Source organism: Carassius gibelio, chromosome A4 (assembly GCF_023724105.1).
Source record: "Carassius gibelio isolate Cgi1373 ecotype wild population from Czech Republic chromosome A4, carGib1.2-hapl.c, whole genome shotgun sequence".
NCBI lineage: Eukaryota > Metazoa > Chordata > Actinopteri > Cypriniformes > Cyprinidae > Carassius > Carassius gibelio.
In genome coordinates, this window is record NC_068374.1 from 33,469,001 (window position 1) to 33,487,126 (window position 18,126).

Below are 18,126 nucleotides of genomic sequence, written 5' to 3' on the forward strand. Positions count from 1 at the left end.
ACCAAACACCAGCACACACACACACATACTCATCAGACAGTAATGAAAAACGCCCAGTCAGTCTGTCTTACAGTGATAATAATGACCTTTCCCTCATTACACTTTAATTTACAGATATTTATACCTCAGTCACTCGAGAGTGAGTCAAATAGGAAAGACTGCTTTAATCTGATGACATCAGTTTGAAAGTATAACTTGCTGTAACATCCTAGCAATCCCACAGCAATGCACTATACATATATACCACATAGCAACATCCTAACCACCATAATGCAATGCACTGTATATACCACTCCTCATCAACCACATTGCAACGGCCAACCAACTACATAAAGCACTATATATAGCACTTAGAACACATTAGCAACTCCATAGCAATGCCCAAGCAACTACATAATAATGCAATACACTTAGGCCCTGTTTACACTAGTGCATTTTCCACTGTTTTATTTACATTGAAACGCAACCCCAGAGTTTTCAAATTAAAAACGGCGTCAGCAGCATTTTCAAAAGTCTCTGTTTTCGAACGTGGAAAAAGCTGGAGTAGTGTAAACGATAGGCGTAACTGTAGCAAAATTCATGCCTTTTAAAACGAAAATGCACTAGTGTAAACACGGCCTTAGAACACCTTACCAAAAACATAGCAAAATCCTAGCAATCACATAATAATCACATAATAATGCACACTATATTGCACTTAATACACCTTAGCAAGCACATAGCAATGTCCCGTAGTGAAAACATAGCAATACACCATATATACCATCCCATAGCAATTTTTCAAACAACTTACCAACCACATAGCAATGCCTTAGCAGCTTCATAAAAATGCACTAAATATACAATTTAAAACAACTTACAACCACATAGCAATGAACAATATAACACCTATAACACCCTAGAAACCACATAGGAGCACGGTGGCAACTTTTGCATGTGCAAAACTCAACAATCTACAGATAATTACTGTTTTATTTTTTATTTTTATTTTGTGGTTTCTCTTAACTCTCTGCTTTATGTGTTTGTTTGGTTCTAAATGAACAGTGCATTGACTCCAGCCCTCCTCATCTTTCTCGTTCCAGATCTGTCTGTGTCGTACCTGAGAGGTCAGCGCAAATTCGCTGAGGACGTTGACTGGTCTTACACAGGTGGGTTCACCGTGAACAAACGCCCTTATTGTGTGCTTTATACCAGACTCCAGTGTGGCAGAGCACTGGCTTCAACCCAAACACCTTAAATGTTTTTCTCCTGTGAGCGAGATACAGGGATAAGGTAGCAGGAGATGGAAGTGAATAATGACGGATCAATGTCTGTTCTCCATCAGAAACGACGGCAGTGAGTCGACCACTGACCTGCCAGTGCAGAGATTAGCTGAAAGTCTGAGACACTTTAAGACACTCGAGTCTTTCAAAAGAGTAAGTGATATTCAGGATTGTTGGAGGGCCTTGACATGTGGCTTTTAAATCGGGATGGAGGACACTTGAATGAGATTGACAGTTTTCTGCCAGACATATTGTTCAAAATATATTACTTTTTGTTTGTAACGCACTTTACGCAATCCATGTTTCAGATCAGCTTCGGGAGAACATCATGTCTTGGTTTCTTAAAGAGATAATCAGTGCTGTCTTGTTGAAACTGGGGCTAGTCTGCATAGAGTCAAATGTTACTGTCTTGTGAAAACTTGTTTGTCTGACTGTGAAGAGTAGGATACGGACTCTCTCTTTGTGTGTTTGTGTGTGTGTGTGTATGTTCACTGAGTCAAAACTAAATGAATTACCATGTGAAAGAATGCATGCTTGGAGGCACAGCGCAAACCTGTGGAGAAAGAGAACGAAACACGCTCCTCTATTTTAACTCTCATTGTTTCACGTAAACCCTTCTCGCCACAATCAGAAGTTGGTCAAGCTTGAATACTAGTTTGTTCATGGACCCCCGGTTCTTCATCTGACAGTCACACTGTGACTCTGTAATGCTTCACTGTCCCTCCTGGTGTGTGGGAAATGTCTGTTTTGGTTCATGTTTTATTTGTCTGTTTATTATGCACTAGTTGTGAAAATGTTCAACAGTGCAGTGCCCCATATCAGTTGAATTTTTCCACAGCATCTTGTTTCTCTCCCCAGATCCTCACTGACAAACTTTAATGTGTATGTATGTATGTATGTATATATGTAAGAGCACCTATTATGCTATTTTTAAATTACCTTTCATGCAGTGTATTTAAATATATTAATAAATACATTTTCATTTAGAAATAGCTAGTCAATTTAAAAAAGAACAGGCAGGTAATGCTTGAGTTAAATGTGAAATTATAAAGTGGCAGGACTGTATAACGTACTCCAATAATTGTTTTACGTACAACTTCATTTTTAACAAATCAATTTTTGCAGTGTAGCCTTCATAATTTTTACATTTCATAGGTAAAGCAAATCACAAGTAATTTGTACTTTCATTTCATGTAATATGTGCTTAATATGGCATTCCAAATCAGTCATTTATGAGGTTCATTTTTAATCAGCATGCAGTCATGTTAACGACTCAAGTTACTCGGACTCGAGCTGCATGCATTTATTTGTTGAATTATTACATATTAACTATGAGTATTAACCGAATATATATTAATATATATCTTCTATAATGTATCTTATAAACTTATTTATATTATTTAAAATAAAGTTTTAAAGAAATATGTTAAATATAAAAAAATCACTAAATGAATGCAGCTAATTATTTGTTTAAATTGTCATTTTTATGTATATATAATTTAATATATAAAAGGTAAAAAAAATAATTTGCAACATTTATCGTATTAACGTTACATGTACCTGTATTTGTATAAAATGATATTCAATAAAATAAAACAAATAATATATAAAATTGTTAAACTATTTAAATATTATACTATATATTTTATTATTTTGTATTATATTGTAGCCTACTATTCAGTTGCTCACCATCAGAGAAGGTGTGTTTTTGTGGATAGATGCCACAGACATTCACACAGGTTGTTCGCTTTACTTCTCCTCTTTACTAACCTCCTTCTGTGGAAAGAAGTTCATTCACATGCGTCATAGGCCAAACTTACCTGTTATTTCAGCTTCTGATCGTGAGTGATCTGCCCGCACGTGCTGTTAGAAAATTAGAAATATTCAAAATCTCAGAGTAGCCCAGAGGTCTCGAAATCCTTGAAATTACTTTTGGCTCTGTGATTATACCGCATCCACAGACTAGCAGTTTCCATAGCAGCAGCGCTTCTCTTTGATTACAGCATATCCGTGTGTGTGTGTGTGTGTGTGTGTGTGTGTGTGTGGCAAGCCATTTTAATCCTCAAAATGTACTTGTAACTATTTTGATGGTAATAAAGAAGTATCTAATAAATAAGAAGTAGTATCTAATGAATATGTACTCCTATCTAATGACTCTTTTAAAAAGTTACTAGTAACAAAGTAGTAGCTAATGAATAAGTGCTAGTAACTAAAGAATGAACACTAGTAGCTAATCCCCTAACAATGGTTATTGCTAGTAGCCAGTTATTGCTAGTAGCTAATAAAATTAACAATGGTTATTGTTTATTGCAGTTAAATCAGGATAACCATAAATTTACCTTGGTTTTGCTACACTAACCATAGTTTAACCATGGTGTTTGTAATAAAACTGTGGTTATACAAATGGTAATCAGTCTGCCAAGAAAACTTTTACTATAATAAAAACATGGTTAATTTTTGCTATAGCTAAAAAATATGCATTAGCTAAAGAATACGCAGTAGTAGATAATTTAATAATTACTGCTAGCTAATTAATAAGTGGTAGTAGCTAAAAAATATGCGCTAATAGCTAATGAATAAGCACTAGTAAATAACGAATAAATGCTAGTAGCTACAAATAAGCATGAGTGACTAATGAAAAAATGCTAGTAGCTAATGAATAAGCAGCTAATGAATAAGCGCCAGTTGCTAACATAACTGATGAATAAGCACTAGTACTCAATGGAAAAGATACTAGTAGCTAAAATATAAGTTCTTCGTAGCATGAAACTAGATGCTAGTATATTATAAGTATTAAATGTTAAAATGGCTTGCCATAGTGTCTGCTGGATCCAGATGCACACCGCTGTATCCTGACAGACTCGTAGTTCAAAATGCTGTTTTCCTGTTGATGTGTAGCCATCTGTCAGGCTGATTGCAGACATTTGTCGATATTTAAGTACCTAGCGGATGCGGTTCTGCTGTCCTCACATGGTGGACGTGATCTTTTATAGCCTGTTAGGGACGTGTTAATTATGTTGTAGCTTAAGAGGGTGATGAATTGCCACACAGGAGCTGAAAGTGAAATCACTGTGAAAATATACACTCTAATCATCCTTCCAGGGAACATTAGATCTGCTAATTCAGATTTACATTTACATTTATTCATTTAGCAGACGCTTTTATCCAAAGCGACTTACAGATGAAGACAGTGGAAGCAATCAAAAACAACAAAAAGAGCAATGATATATAAGTGCTATAACAAGTCTCAGTTAGGTTAACACAGTATACGTAGCATGGGATTTTAAATAATATAATAAATAAAAAGAAAACAGATAGAATAATTTTTTTTAAGATATTAACAATAGGTTTTAGGGTCTTTTATAAGAAATATAATGCAGAAAAAACCTTCTAGCTATATTATATTATATTATATTATATTATATTATATTATATTATAATGTTTAAAGTTATTTTTATTAAAATTGCTGTTTGTGATAGCTACTCTTTTTTTTGTATTCATAAAACTACTTTTTATAGCATTTTTATAGTTCTTTTATAGTATAATTATTATATTTTTTTTGTTATACATTTTTTGTTATTTTCTATTATTTAAGTGCCATCAGACAAGGCTTTTTTTTGGTGAATAGCTGCTCTTTGTATATTATTGATATGTGATTATTTTATATTATTTAAACATATGTAATGCATGTTAAAAAAATAATATAACCATCTAACATAAATATGACAAAATATTGTTAAAAATATCATTAATACTATTTAATAATATTTAAAAATTATTTTTTATTAAAGTTTTTTATGGATAGCTGGTCTTACATTTTGTAAAATGACTTTTTATAGATTTTTATGCAGTTCTTGTATAATTATTCTACATGTAGTTTTGATTTCATATTCACTGAAAGACTGTATGCAATATCTCTGCTTTTATAAATTAATATTTATTTATTTTTAATAATTAAAATAAATGTATATAGTCACAATGCAGGACTATTTAAATGAATAAATAAACTAAAAGATAAATAAAAAGGTTCAAAGACAGAAATTGTAACCAGCAATTTCACCTTATTGACATAAATTACCTACAAATCAGTAAAGATTCAGGTCAATTAAGTAAAACAACAAATCATTACCTGATCTTCTGCATTCTTTTTGTTTAGCAAATTGCTTTTGTTCCTCTCGTGTAAGTAGCTTTGGATAAAAGTGTCTGCTAGTATTAAGATTATTTCTTTTACCCTTGTTCTTCTCAGGGTCCCTGAACCAAAAGCACTGGGTAAAGAAATATCCAGTGTGTGGCAATGCCAGACAGTCTCCCATTGACATCAGTGAGGAGCTCACACAGGTCAGGGTTCAGTACCAGAACCTGCAGCTGGAGAACTGGGACCAACCCACCACCGAATACACCACCATCACCAACGACGGCAAAACAGGTCCGGGGTGTTTCCATATGTGAGGGATTGAAGATAAAACATATCTGGCACTTGAATTCACTTTTAACCAGCACTCAGTGAAATTACACTGACATATTAACTCCCCAGAGCGATGGCCTGCGATGAATCACTGGAAGACTAATGGAGCTGCTGAAGAATAAAATCTAACGCTTTTCTTTCTTTCTTTCTCATACCTGTGAATGGCGGCTGGTCGGTTTTTTTTTTCAAAGTGTTTTACAGGAGCGCAAAAGCTGGCACTGAATCTTTTGTTCTGATTTGACGCTGTGAGAATGACTGATTATCTCAGCACAAAAGGCAAAGCTTGAAATGAATCTTTTAGTGAAGGTGAATGGCGAAATATGAGCAATTAGGCGTGCTGAACGAAGAACACAATTACATGTCAAGTGGTCATTGAGTTTGTGTGTGTGTGTGTGTGTGTGGTGTTTCTCAGTGGTAATCAGTTTGAACGGTCAGTACTTCATAAGCGGAGGTGGGCTCAGATCCAGGTTTAAAGTGGGCAGAATCACGTTCCATTGGGGCCGATGTAACACCACTTCAGACGGATCTGAACACAGTCTCAACGGAAACAGTTTCCCCCTGGAGGTAAAGTTCACCACACGTCTAAATCAACATTAATCGTGCTGGGAAGGCAATGAATTTACAATGTACAGTATTTGGCATCCATAATAATGTGGCTTTATTCATAAGTGTTACAGTATTCAGTAGAACATATTGTGGGAGGTATTTAATAGAAATGTAATGGAATTTAATCTTGGAATTATATTTGTTGTTGTTGTTTTTTAACCTCTGTTACCAATAAATAAATGAAGGAATGAATACAATAAAAATAATACAAATCTAAAGATTATCAAATAAATACATTCCATTCCAAGTATTTAATATTTACTTAATAATAATAATAATAATTATTATAATAGAAAAAATATTTTCAGGCAAATATTATATTATATTATATTATATTATATTATATTATATTATATTATATTATATTATATTATATTATATTATATTATATTATACTGTGATATATAATTAAACATATCATGAAAAAGAAATTAAACACCTATATTAAATAAATATATTCATTCAGTATTTAATATAAAATAATAATTATTATTATAATAGAAAAAATATTTTCAGGAAAATATTATATTATATTATATTATATTATATTATATTATATTATATTATATTATATTATATTATACTGTGATATATAATTAAACATATCATGAAAAAGAAATTAAACTCCTATATTAAATAAATATATTCATTCAGTATTTAATATAAAATAGCGAAATAAATAAATAAATACCTTCCATATAATATAGAAAATACAACATTATATATATATATATATATATATATATATATATATATATATATATATATATATATATATATATATATATATATATATATATACATACATATATATATATATATATATATATATATATATAATACATAATTAAAATAAGATATAAAATACCCCCCAAAAATACAAATTAATAAAAAACAGGGTAAATTAGGTCAGTCACATAGGTGTGGTTTTATGTAAACTTTAAGCCAATTTCAAGCTAAAATGAAAATGGCTGGAATTTGTGTTTCTCTCTCACAGATGCAGATCTATTGCTTTAATGACGAGGAGTTTGAATCCATCGACGAGGCGATAAGTAGCGGAGGAAAGATTACTGCTGTAGCTGTTCTGTTCGAGGTGACATTTTCACAAACATCTGCATATTATCTCATATCTGCAGCTCTTTTATCATAATGACCTGGTTCGGTCTGTTACTTAGGCCAGTATTGAAGACAACCAGGACTATGCGGCCATCATTGAAGGAGTGAACAGCGTGAGCCGATTTGGTAATACAATATATATAATACAATATATATATATATATATATATATATATATATATATATATATATATATATATATATATATATATATATATATATATATATATATATATATATATATATTTTTTTTTTTTTTTTTTTTAAGATTACATCCACAAAGCTTTTGGTTATTTCAAATTGCAATGAAACACAAGTATTCTTATATTCAAGGTAAAAGCATTGCTCTGGAAGCGTTTTCTCTGCTGGCTCTGCTTCCACAGTCCACTGAAAAATACTTCATGTACAATGGCTCACTCACCGCGCCGCCCTGCTCCGAAAACGTGGAGTGGATTGTGTTTAAAAACACAGTGGCCATCTCAGAGGCACAGGTCAGAACGTCTATTCTTCTTCTTCTTCATCTTCTTCCTTGTCTCCCTGTGGCAAAGTTATGACATTTGGCCGAGGCAAATTTTGGAGACTCTAACTCAAACCCTCTAGTGCCACCCACAGAAAATGTATGCTAATAACATCTGCACCATAAGGGCTAGATCTTCTGATTCCTCGGCTCTTGCCAAATCCACTGCAACTCATGATGTCATTATCTGTCATGAAAACACTTTATCAAACTCTCACCAAAACTCTTTTGTCCTCTTGGCTCCTTAATTGCTGCATGCAGTTGTATTTATTAGCTATATTTTCTGTGCAATGCATCATTTAGTTGAATGAAGTCAGATTTATCTCTTGAAGATCATGCTAGTGATAAATTTGGGGTCAGTTTTGCAGCCGCTGGTGTGTGTGTGAGAGAAACCCCTTTAACTATTCTCAAGCAAACGGAGGCATGTGCATTAATATTTCAGCTGGATCAGAGATAAGCCCTCGATGTCAGCTACACAACTCGTCTCTCTTATCCAGCTGCACTTTAAAGCTCAGTTTTTGTCATGCGGGTGTGTTGCTATTTTTTTCTTTGCCCTCGTGCCTGATCCACTTTAAGCACAGACTGTTTCTTGAGCATGAAATGTTGATGTGGTGCATACAGGCATGCTGAAGTAAAGCTGATGAATCTTTAGCGCTGGTTTATTGTCTCGTCTGAACTCATTACTGATGGGAAATTGCATAAACTCACTCATGCATACAAAGCTGTCGCACTCGTTAATCTTGATTTCAATTTAAAGGCAATCCTATGCAAGCGAATTCTGATTACTTATAATTTTTGTATAATGAATTTCTTTTTATTTGTATAATGCTCTTTGTATAATGCACAATATAATCCAAATTTTTTTTTTTTTGGCTATAGTAACTCTAGTAACTCTCTCAACCTAAACTATCTGGTGAGATTATGTTCAGTCACCCAGTCATCATCCAAAACTAAATGTCTATTTGGCCATAATGATGAGCTAACTGAACGTTGTTCCTTATGTACTTGTTTTTTTTCTTTTATATAATTTGTATATTTATTTATTTATTTATATAGTTTCTATATTTTATTTATGTATTATGCAAAAAAAAAAATCCTACTTTTTTAAAAATAATACTTTTTAATATAATTTTACATTCTTCTTTATATATTTAGTTTATTGATATATATTGTATGTGTGTGTGTGTAGATGAAAAAATACAAATTAGTATATATTTTTGTTATTATTTTTAAATATTTAACAAAAATTAAGCATCTTTTTAATATATTTATATGTATATTAACTGTTTTCCCACAAGTTTTTCATCCTATTTTTATACAAAATTGTGTATATTTTATATTTAATTTAAATGTTTTTTTTTTTTATAATGCATAAAACCAACTATATTATTTTTTACTTTTATATTATTAATTATTTAGGTTTTTTTATTTTAATTTTTTTTTTTTCATGTATTAATTGTTTCTTTAAGCTCCTAATAATGCAATGTCTAATCAGGATCATCTCGTGGCCATCTCGTGACTCCTGTGTTTTGGTGTGTTTGTAGCTGGAGGTGTTCTGTGAGGTGATGACCATACAGCAGGCCGGATACGTCATGTTGACCGACTACCTGCAGAATAACTACAGAGAACAACAGCCGCAGTTCATGGGACAAGTGTTCTCGTCCTACACGGGCACAGAGGAAGTTCCTGCACCCAGTATGCAAACCACGCACACTCAAACACCGCAGCCTAACACATACAGTACACTCATTTAAAATAATGTTCAGAGAGGAGCGAGAGGTCATCTCTCAAGGTCAAATGGAGGGTTTGCATGCATCTCTTCCTCCTCTGATCTGATCCTGGACACACATGCATGTGCTTTTTAAAATCCTGCAGCGAGTGTGTGTTGCTAAATAACCCCACTTTGCTATATTCCCAAGAAAACAAATGCCCCAATTCAGTTTCAAACAGACTTGATTTAGAAGCAGATTTATAAGTTATTGCTTTTTCGACTGAAGTTATGGCTCCTTATTAGAACAAATTGTTTTGCAATAACAATATTTTCTTTCAGGCTCTCCATCTGAATAATCACAACATAACAAACTGTATCTAGTGTCTTATAGCTTAATCTTGCATTCCCCCCAATAAATTAGGGTAAAAATTACTAAAAAAAATGTAACAAAATGTAGCTATACCTTTAATAAATTAAATAAAAAAATGTTTTAATGTTCTTTAAATATTTTATGTTTTATTTAAAAAAAAAACATTTTATATTATTTAAAAAAATATTTTGTCAAAATGTATCTATAATTTGTTATAATTTTTTATTAAATTCTGTACCTTTTTTAATATTTTGTTTATTGATTAGATTTTAAGTGATCCTATTTTTCTTTTTATGAAAAAAATATAGACTATTTTGATTTAATATTAATTAGAAAATATATTTGTCAAAATGTAACTATAATCTTTAATCAGTTTTTACTCTATGCATCTTCTTAATATTTTAATATTTTATGAAATAAATAAAGTGTATATATTATTTAATCATATGATATTTTTTTTTATATTATATTTAGCAAAATACAACTATATTGTTTAAGAATTGTATTATTATTATTATTATTAATAAATATTTTTATATTATACATTAATAACTGTAATTGTAATAAAACTGCACAGTCTATAAAACTCAATGTGAACAGTAATGTTAAGCTCTTTCTGTGTTTAGTGTGCAGCTCTGAGCCGCTGAACCTGCAGGCCGACTCTCAGAACTACACGGGGATCGTGGTGACGTGGGAACGGCCGCGGGCCGTCTATGACACCACCATTGAGCGCTACTCCATCACCTACCAGAGACTGCAGGGCAAAGACCCGCCAAAACAACAGTATCTCACAGACGGAGACCAGGATGTGGTGAGCGCTTTTAGACCATCCACTTGAGCCATCATTAATATCAGTGTGTTGAGTGAAGTACAGGAGGGCTATATTTCACTCAGCACTGTCAAATGAAAGCTGATAGTTCAAGGTTACACTAGTCCTGGTGGATAGAAACAGGTGGTATGGTATACTATGGTATCTTGTTTTTCCAGGGAGCCATTATCCATCATCTGCTGGCGAACAGTAGCTATGTTGTCCAGGTGGTGGCGCTGTGCACCAATGGCTTGACTGGAAAAATGAGTGACCAGGTGATTGTGGACATGCCTTTCGAAGACCCAGGTGAACAAAAACTGGAAAATCTCACAAAAATATCAAGAAATGTGTAGGTCATATTTTACGAAGTGAAATAAACTGAATAAAAATCCTAATAATATATAGACATTTATTTTAAAGATTATTATAAAGATATAAAGATTATAAGATTATTTTTTTATTTTTTTATTTAAAGAAAAGTTATTTTTCCTTTACAGTTAGGCACATTTGTATAATATCTATATTATATAATAATTTATATTAATAATCTTGTATTATTATTATTTTTATAATAACATGTACTTTAATAAAATGTACTTTGCAGAAGTGGCTTAAATACGAATTAAAAACAATAGTTTGTTTTACTGAATTTATTTATTATTATTAAAAAAACAGCTGTCTAGTTATAATGTACTGTAATAATAATAATAATTATATAAATGATAATTATGTAGTATTTGTTTTACTGAATATATATAAATAATACAAAACAACTGTGTACTGTATACTGGAATGATAATAATATACAACAATCTTAATTATTATCATTGTTATTATTATGTGCTTAATAACACATTTTTGTATAGTATTATTATATGGAAAATATCTCAAATAAAAACATTTCTTATTTTGGGGTAAAATATGACATATTCTATATTGTGTGTGTTATTCACCCTATTATTTAGCATGAATATTTATTTCTTCAAATTAATTTACTGATATTTCCTTTAACGCCGCAGTAAATGAGCCCGATCCCTTTGGAGATTTAACAGAACCAGAGGAATATAATGAGGTGATAACAAAATCATAAATGATGAATCATGAGCACTTTTATGGATTTCAATGAGTAAAACATTAAATATTATAATTTCAGGACACAACATCACCTGCTTCCAGCTCTCCGCCCGGCAACAGCAAGAACAGAAATGAGACCAAACGTCCACTGAACAGACTCCTTCCAGAGGAGAGCGTCCACCTTCCTCACAGCAACATGCAGGTCACAGATGTCTACTATGAGGACATCCTCAGCACCACAAAAATCACCCCAGCCCAAAACAACGACCTTCTCACTGCGCTGCCTGATGCTCAGGAGCAAGAAACATCAAACATGACAGCCAAAACTTTAAAACCCACCGCTAAACCTGCAGTGAACACAACCTTAATAGCTGACGCTAGCACTGTCGCCACTGGATCAGCGCTTTCAGCATCTATGAAGATCATTTCTCAGAGCACTCAGCCCCTGTTTAATGGTGAGACATGGTCTTTCTCAGGTGTTTTCTTAATCAAAACCTCACTGAATGCTAACTTGCTTTTAGGAAAGTCGTGAAGATGACTAGCGGTGAGGCTTGCAATAGTAGGTAGTATGGTGATTGCAGTGTTTCCCAACAGTTTTCATCATATCAAGATCTCTTTCGTGAACATCACACTTGTGAAAAAGAAGCACATTTTAGCATACTTAAGTATTTGAGTACTTGTTATGGAAATATGTATTTTTAAAAGAACATACGTAAGTGTGAGCTGAATGTAATGCATGTTAATTGCAATTAAATGAAAATGTATTGGAGTTAAAATGTATACGAAATGCTATTAGAGGGCTTTTTTTACATTTTTAAGTAAATCTTTATGTCGTTTCAAAAATACTTTATAATTCATAAGTGAACTGTGGAAAATAATGATAAGCCATGTTTTGTATTTCAGTGGATTTTAAATTACACATTTGTAATGATGAAATTGCAATTACATTTAAAATATATTAACTTTAAAACTAAATAACACACTACAGTTCCCTGTTATATTCATGTGCTTTAGTATGTTACTCAATGCATCAACATTTGTGTACTACTTTAAAGCATAACAAAAGATTAAAAATAAATTATTTAAAATATACTTAAAGTAAAACTTTTTAAAAGTGTACTTAGGTGTTTGGAAACAGTCATGAAAGTGTACTTTCTTTAAAAGGGCATTTTATTTCATTAATATTATATTATGTGCAAGTAAAAGTTTTAAAGTACATTACAAGTGCAGATACAATTAAGTGCACTTCTTTTTTCACAGAGGGAAAACCAGAAAATCATTAATTTTAAATAATTTAACATTACCAATATTAAAATAATTAACTTTTAAGCTACAAACTATTCCTACCGAGGCCTGAAAAATTCTCTTCATCTCTCTTTATCTTCTTTTTTTCAAAAACCTTCTCGAATGGTGAATTTATCTCGAGATGAAACCCAAAAGAGACGTTTCGTAAATATAGTCATTTATCCTCGTATGGTGCCAAAAAGCTAACCATGTATGTAAAAAATATCACCCCCAAGCAAAAGCATTCTCATTTATCTAATAGGTTACAAAAATGTAAAGGTTTAATAATGCAAAACTGTCTTTCAGAATCTGTAACTCCTGGTTGGGAATCACTATTTTAAAGCGATAGTTCACCCAAAAATGAAACTTCTGTTATCTTTTATTCACCTTCAAGTTGTTCCAAACCTGAGTTTTTCTTCTGCTGAGCACAAATGATCATCATTTGAAGAATGTTGGCAGCCAAACAGTTGACGGTAGCCATTGACTTCCATAGTATGGGGAAAAATACTATGGAAGTCTATGGCTACCATCAACCATTTGGTTTCTAACGTTCTTCAAAAAAAAAAAATCTTCCTTTTCAGCATAAGAAACAAACTCATACAGGTTATACAGGTCATGCACGAACTCTTTCAACTTTCAGAAATGCTCAAGTTGATGGTGGTGCAGTTGCTACTATATACATGGAATAAAAACTTGATTGCCGTCTTGTGCCACAAATACTCAAGAAAAGCTTTGGGTATTTGTAATGCACCTGTTTGACTCTCTCTTCTCTGGTGTTTTGCACGAGCGGTGTTGGTTCCTCTCTTGCTCCTTTACCTTCTTTACATATTGATGGCGCCCCCTTGGAGGTGGCTTTAGGTATTGCAAGATAAATGTAGATTAATTCAGCTGTAGATTAGCACTTTCAAGGGCTTCTTTCCTCCGCCATAAACGGTACCAGAGGAAATCTGAAGTCTTAACTCTTCAGACGTGTTTGTTACAGCCACATCGTTCATTAATCAGAAGGCGTCAAAGGTCCATGATGCCTCAAATCTCTATGAATCCTCAACTACTATTTTGGAGGAGGGCTCTGCTCATCTTCTTTCTTCAGAAGAAATCAGCAGATCGGGGTCTACGATCTTTCTGGAGGAGCTCGACCGGGAATAGGAGCTCGACCAAATCCGTTCGGCTCACAAAGACTCCCGTCTGAGCTACAGCGGTAGATCTGAAGATGAAAAAAGAGAGGGACTGTCCTCTACTTTCTACTTTGAGAGCGAGCGAGAGGTGGCCACCACCGAAGAACCAGAGGCTTTTCTGTCATGGGTGACCTGGTCAGCAGAGTCTGACACTGGCTCTGGACAAAGAGGGTCTGTGATCTCTCAAAGAGATGATATTCCCATAACGCTCTTAATTTCTGAACTCATTATCCAAGAGTCAGTGGAAGACCAGAACGCAGGTAAAACTCAACATTTGGAAGATGAAAACATGACTGCTTTTATGGCTTGAGTTAGCAGTTGGTTGCATTTTTGTAGCTCCTCGAATGTGCCGAATATGGTGTAATGCATCATTGATTAATGGATGGGTTAAGGACTGCTCCTGTTTCCATCATCAGAGGCGAGTAACAGCAGTCCAGAGTCTCGTGTCGGGATGGTGGGAGGTACAGAGAAGGAGAAGAGGACGCTTGTTCCTCTGGCTGTGGTTTCGACGCTCACTGTCCTGTGTCTGCTGGTGCTGGTGGGGATTCTCATCTACTGGAGGTATAAGATCTTCAAACGTGCGTCTGTATGTCAGTGTTTGCTTTAAGATGACGTGTGCCACATGCATCTGTGCTAAAAACCTTTTTAATTCACTTAAAAAACTGCATTTTTAGGAGCATTTTATGACAATCTGGCACATTCCCCAGAATTCTCATTACTGTGTCTGTGCATTTTAATTTTTTTTTTCAGAGTATCTTAATTTTCTTCTCTCATAAAGTAAAAAGCGAATATTTAAATGTTTCCATCTGTGTCTTACAGAAGGTGCTTTCAGACTGCACAGTTTTATGCAGAGGACAACATTTCAGCCCGAGCCATATCTGCCCCGTCAACCCCTCTTCTTCTGCCTTCAGGTAACAAAAACTACTTAAATAAAAAGATTATATATTTTCTTTCATATCTTACTTCATTAATTAATTTATTTAATGCCTTTATTTTCATATTTTCATTTTAATTATTTATGTATTTCATGCCTCATCATTTTTGTTTGTTTTAATGTCTGTTTTAATTTATTTTTTAATTTATTTGTTTATTTTCAATTATAAATATTTTTTTTTAATTTTCAATTATAAATATTAATAAATATGATCTATTTATTTATTTTATGGCTTGTCATTTTATTTTTTTATTTCATTTCTTGTTAGCTATTTATTATTTGTTTCTAAATCTTTTTGTTGTTGTTGTTGTTGTTGTTGGCAGAGGACAATGAAGCTCTCCCAGTAAAGGAATTCATAAAACACGTTGCTGATCTTCATGCAAATCACACATTCGCCAAAGAATTTGAGGTACTTGTGATTTTTATCGCTTTAGTTTTTTAACATTTCTAAATACCTAAACTTAAGCATTGCACCTTATTAAACATATGAAAAAGTGGGTTTATGTCATAAACTCCTGAATATGAGAGCAACAGGGCAGCATGTAAAGGGGGGATGTACAGGCGTCTGCATGGACACCCACAGAGCGTTTGCCCTGTCTAAACTCCTCTGTAGCATCAAAACACATGCAAACGTGCCTCATGTACCTGCACTGGTGACTTTCATTGTGCTTCTCTACATTCTCACCCCCTCCTTTATTAGATCTTGAAAGAGTCTTACGAGGTAAGACACATCTCCCTTTGTTTCAGTGTTTCTTGTTCTTTTGCATGGTTGTTATTCTGCTGTTCATTGTATTGACGTGTCAGTATTGCTCTATGCATGATTAGCATGCATGATCAAGTGGAATAGTTTTTGAGGTATGATTCTGTCAGTGATGGGATGAAATGTTTCTTCTAGGAGATTCAGGGCTGTACGGTGGACATCTGCAGCACTACGGACAGCTCCAACCATCCAGACAATAAGATCAAGAACAGATACATTAACATCCTGGCCTGTATGAGAAGTTATATCATATTATATTTTATATTATATATAAATAAAAAAAACATGACTGATAAGCCTTCTTTGTACTTTCAGATGATCACAGTCGAGTTAAACTCTTTCTAAACTCTGACAGAGATGGAAAAGCAGGGGACTACATTAATGCCAACTATGTGGATGTGAGTGTAAATTTTAGACCAAATTTTGAATGCTGTAATGATGAAACATTATATATATATATACTGATATATACACTATAATTGGGGCTGGGGCTGGGATTTTAAAGTCTCTTGTGCTCACCAACGCTGTGTTTATTTGATCAAAAATACAACAAAATAACTTATATAGTGAAATATTATTACAATTTATGTGAGTATATGTTTTCTATGGGAGTATATGTTACAATGTAATTTATTTCTGTCATCAAAGCTGTATTTTCAGCATCATTACTCCAGTCTTCAGTGTCATATGATCCTTCAGAAATCATTCTACCTGATTTGCTGCTCAAGAAACATTTCTGATTATTGTTGAAAACAGAAGTGCTGCTTCATATTCATATGAATAGAAATCTCAAAAAACAACAACAACTGCATTTCTTATTAAAAATGAGTGTTGGTAGAAATGAACATGGTCTAATTGTAATGATTATCTTTAGGGCTACAACCAGCCGAAAGCATATATAGCCGCCCAGGGTCCGCTGAAGGGCAGTCTGGGAGACTTCTGGAGGATGATATGGGAGCAGAACGTGGGTGTGATTGTCATGATCACTAACCTGGTGGAGAAGGGGCGGGTAATGCTGTTATCACTCTTAGATTAGATCATTAAAAACATTTTTTTTGCAGCGATGCCATAGAAGAACCATTGTGGTTCCCGAACTACCCCTCTGTGAAACCTCAGGTCTCCGAACCATTTTTTCTTAGTGTAATAGTCTAAAGAACCTTTTTCCACTATAAAGGACATTGAAAGGTTCCATTGATGTTTTTCATGGAACCATCAATGCCAAAAAAGAACCTTTATTTTTGAGAGTGTAATGAAATAAATGCAAATATAAAGCAACTAATCATGATTCGATGAGATCCCTAACCATATTTCCGTGGTGTGTGTGAATCAAACAGAGAAAATGTGATCAGTATTGGCCCTCGGAGAATCAGGAAGACTATGGATCCTTCCTAGTCACACTGAAGAGCACCAAAACTCTTGCCTATTACACGCAGAGGACATTCATCTTGAGGAACGTTGACGTCAAGAAGGTCTGTGACTAAAGTATGCATAAATCACCAGAAAGAAGGTTCTGTCAAAGGGTTCTCAAAATTATGAACAATCATTCTTCTAGTATACTGTTAATAGAATTTGTTATTTGCACTTTATTAATATTCCGACAACATTAGCATAAAAAAGTAATTTATGCATCGGTAATGGAAAGGTAATTCTGAAATGGTTTAGTTGGATGTTCATGTAACGTTTTTTTTAAATGTTACTTCTGGTTTCGGAATGTTCAGAGAACATTCAAAAGTAACATTATAGAACGGAATGTTCCTTTGATGTTTCTAACAAAACAGAAACAATGTTTTCTTCACTTAACGGGAATGTGAGCAAATGTCTTTCCCCGTCAGGGCTCACAGAAGGATCGCAGTCAGGAGAGGACAGTGTTTCACTTTCATTACACCCAGTGGCCCGACATGGGCGTCCCAGAATACACTCTGCCCCTGCTGTCGTTTGTGCGGGCGTCCTCGCAGCCCAGGACGGCTGATCTGGGGCCTGTGGTGGTCCACTGCAGGTAGACATCATTGTTAAGTTATTAAGCATAAAATGATGGTCATTGAT

The 18,126-nt window shown here is 33.6% G+C and overlaps 1 protein-coding gene across 2 annotated transcripts in view; it reads left to right on the top strand.

Moving 5' to 3' along the window:
• LOC127978584 (receptor-type tyrosine-protein phosphatase zeta) overlaps positions 1–18,126 on the top strand; it is a 30,809-nt gene that overhangs the window by 7,624 nt on the left and 5,059 nt on the right. Inside the window, exons 2-21 of one of the 2 annotated variants that reach the window (XM_052583358.1) lie at positions 1,083–1,148; positions 5,510–5,689; positions 6,141–6,292; positions 7,332–7,427; positions 7,510–7,576; positions 7,784–7,941; positions 9,512–9,662; positions 10,675–10,859; positions 11,036–11,162; positions 11,876–11,928; positions 12,010–12,385; positions 14,806–14,950; positions 15,209–15,300; positions 15,647–15,732; positions 16,024–16,044; positions 16,219–16,315; positions 16,399–16,481; positions 16,958–17,092; positions 17,418–17,552; positions 17,916–18,079. In XM_052583358.1, coding sequence (XP_052439318.1) covers positions 1,083–1,148; positions 5,510–5,689; positions 6,141–6,292; positions 7,332–7,427; positions 7,510–7,576; positions 7,784–7,941; positions 9,512–9,662; positions 10,675–10,859; positions 11,036–11,162; positions 11,876–11,928; positions 12,010–12,385; positions 14,806–14,950; positions 15,209–15,300; positions 15,647–15,732; positions 16,024–16,044; positions 16,219–16,315; positions 16,399–16,481; positions 16,958–17,092; positions 17,418–17,552; positions 17,916–18,079 — 2,569 coding nt within the window. The remainder of the gene's footprint in view (positions 1–1,082; positions 1,149–5,509; positions 5,690–6,140; positions 6,293–7,331; positions 7,428–7,509; positions 7,577–7,783; positions 7,942–9,511; positions 9,663–10,674; positions 10,860–11,035; positions 11,163–11,875; positions 11,929–12,009; positions 12,386–14,805; positions 14,951–15,208; positions 15,301–15,646; positions 15,733–16,023; positions 16,045–16,218; positions 16,316–16,398; positions 16,482–16,957; positions 17,093–17,417; positions 17,553–17,915; positions 18,080–18,126) is intronic. The other variant, XM_052583363.1, reaches the window with a different exon arrangement.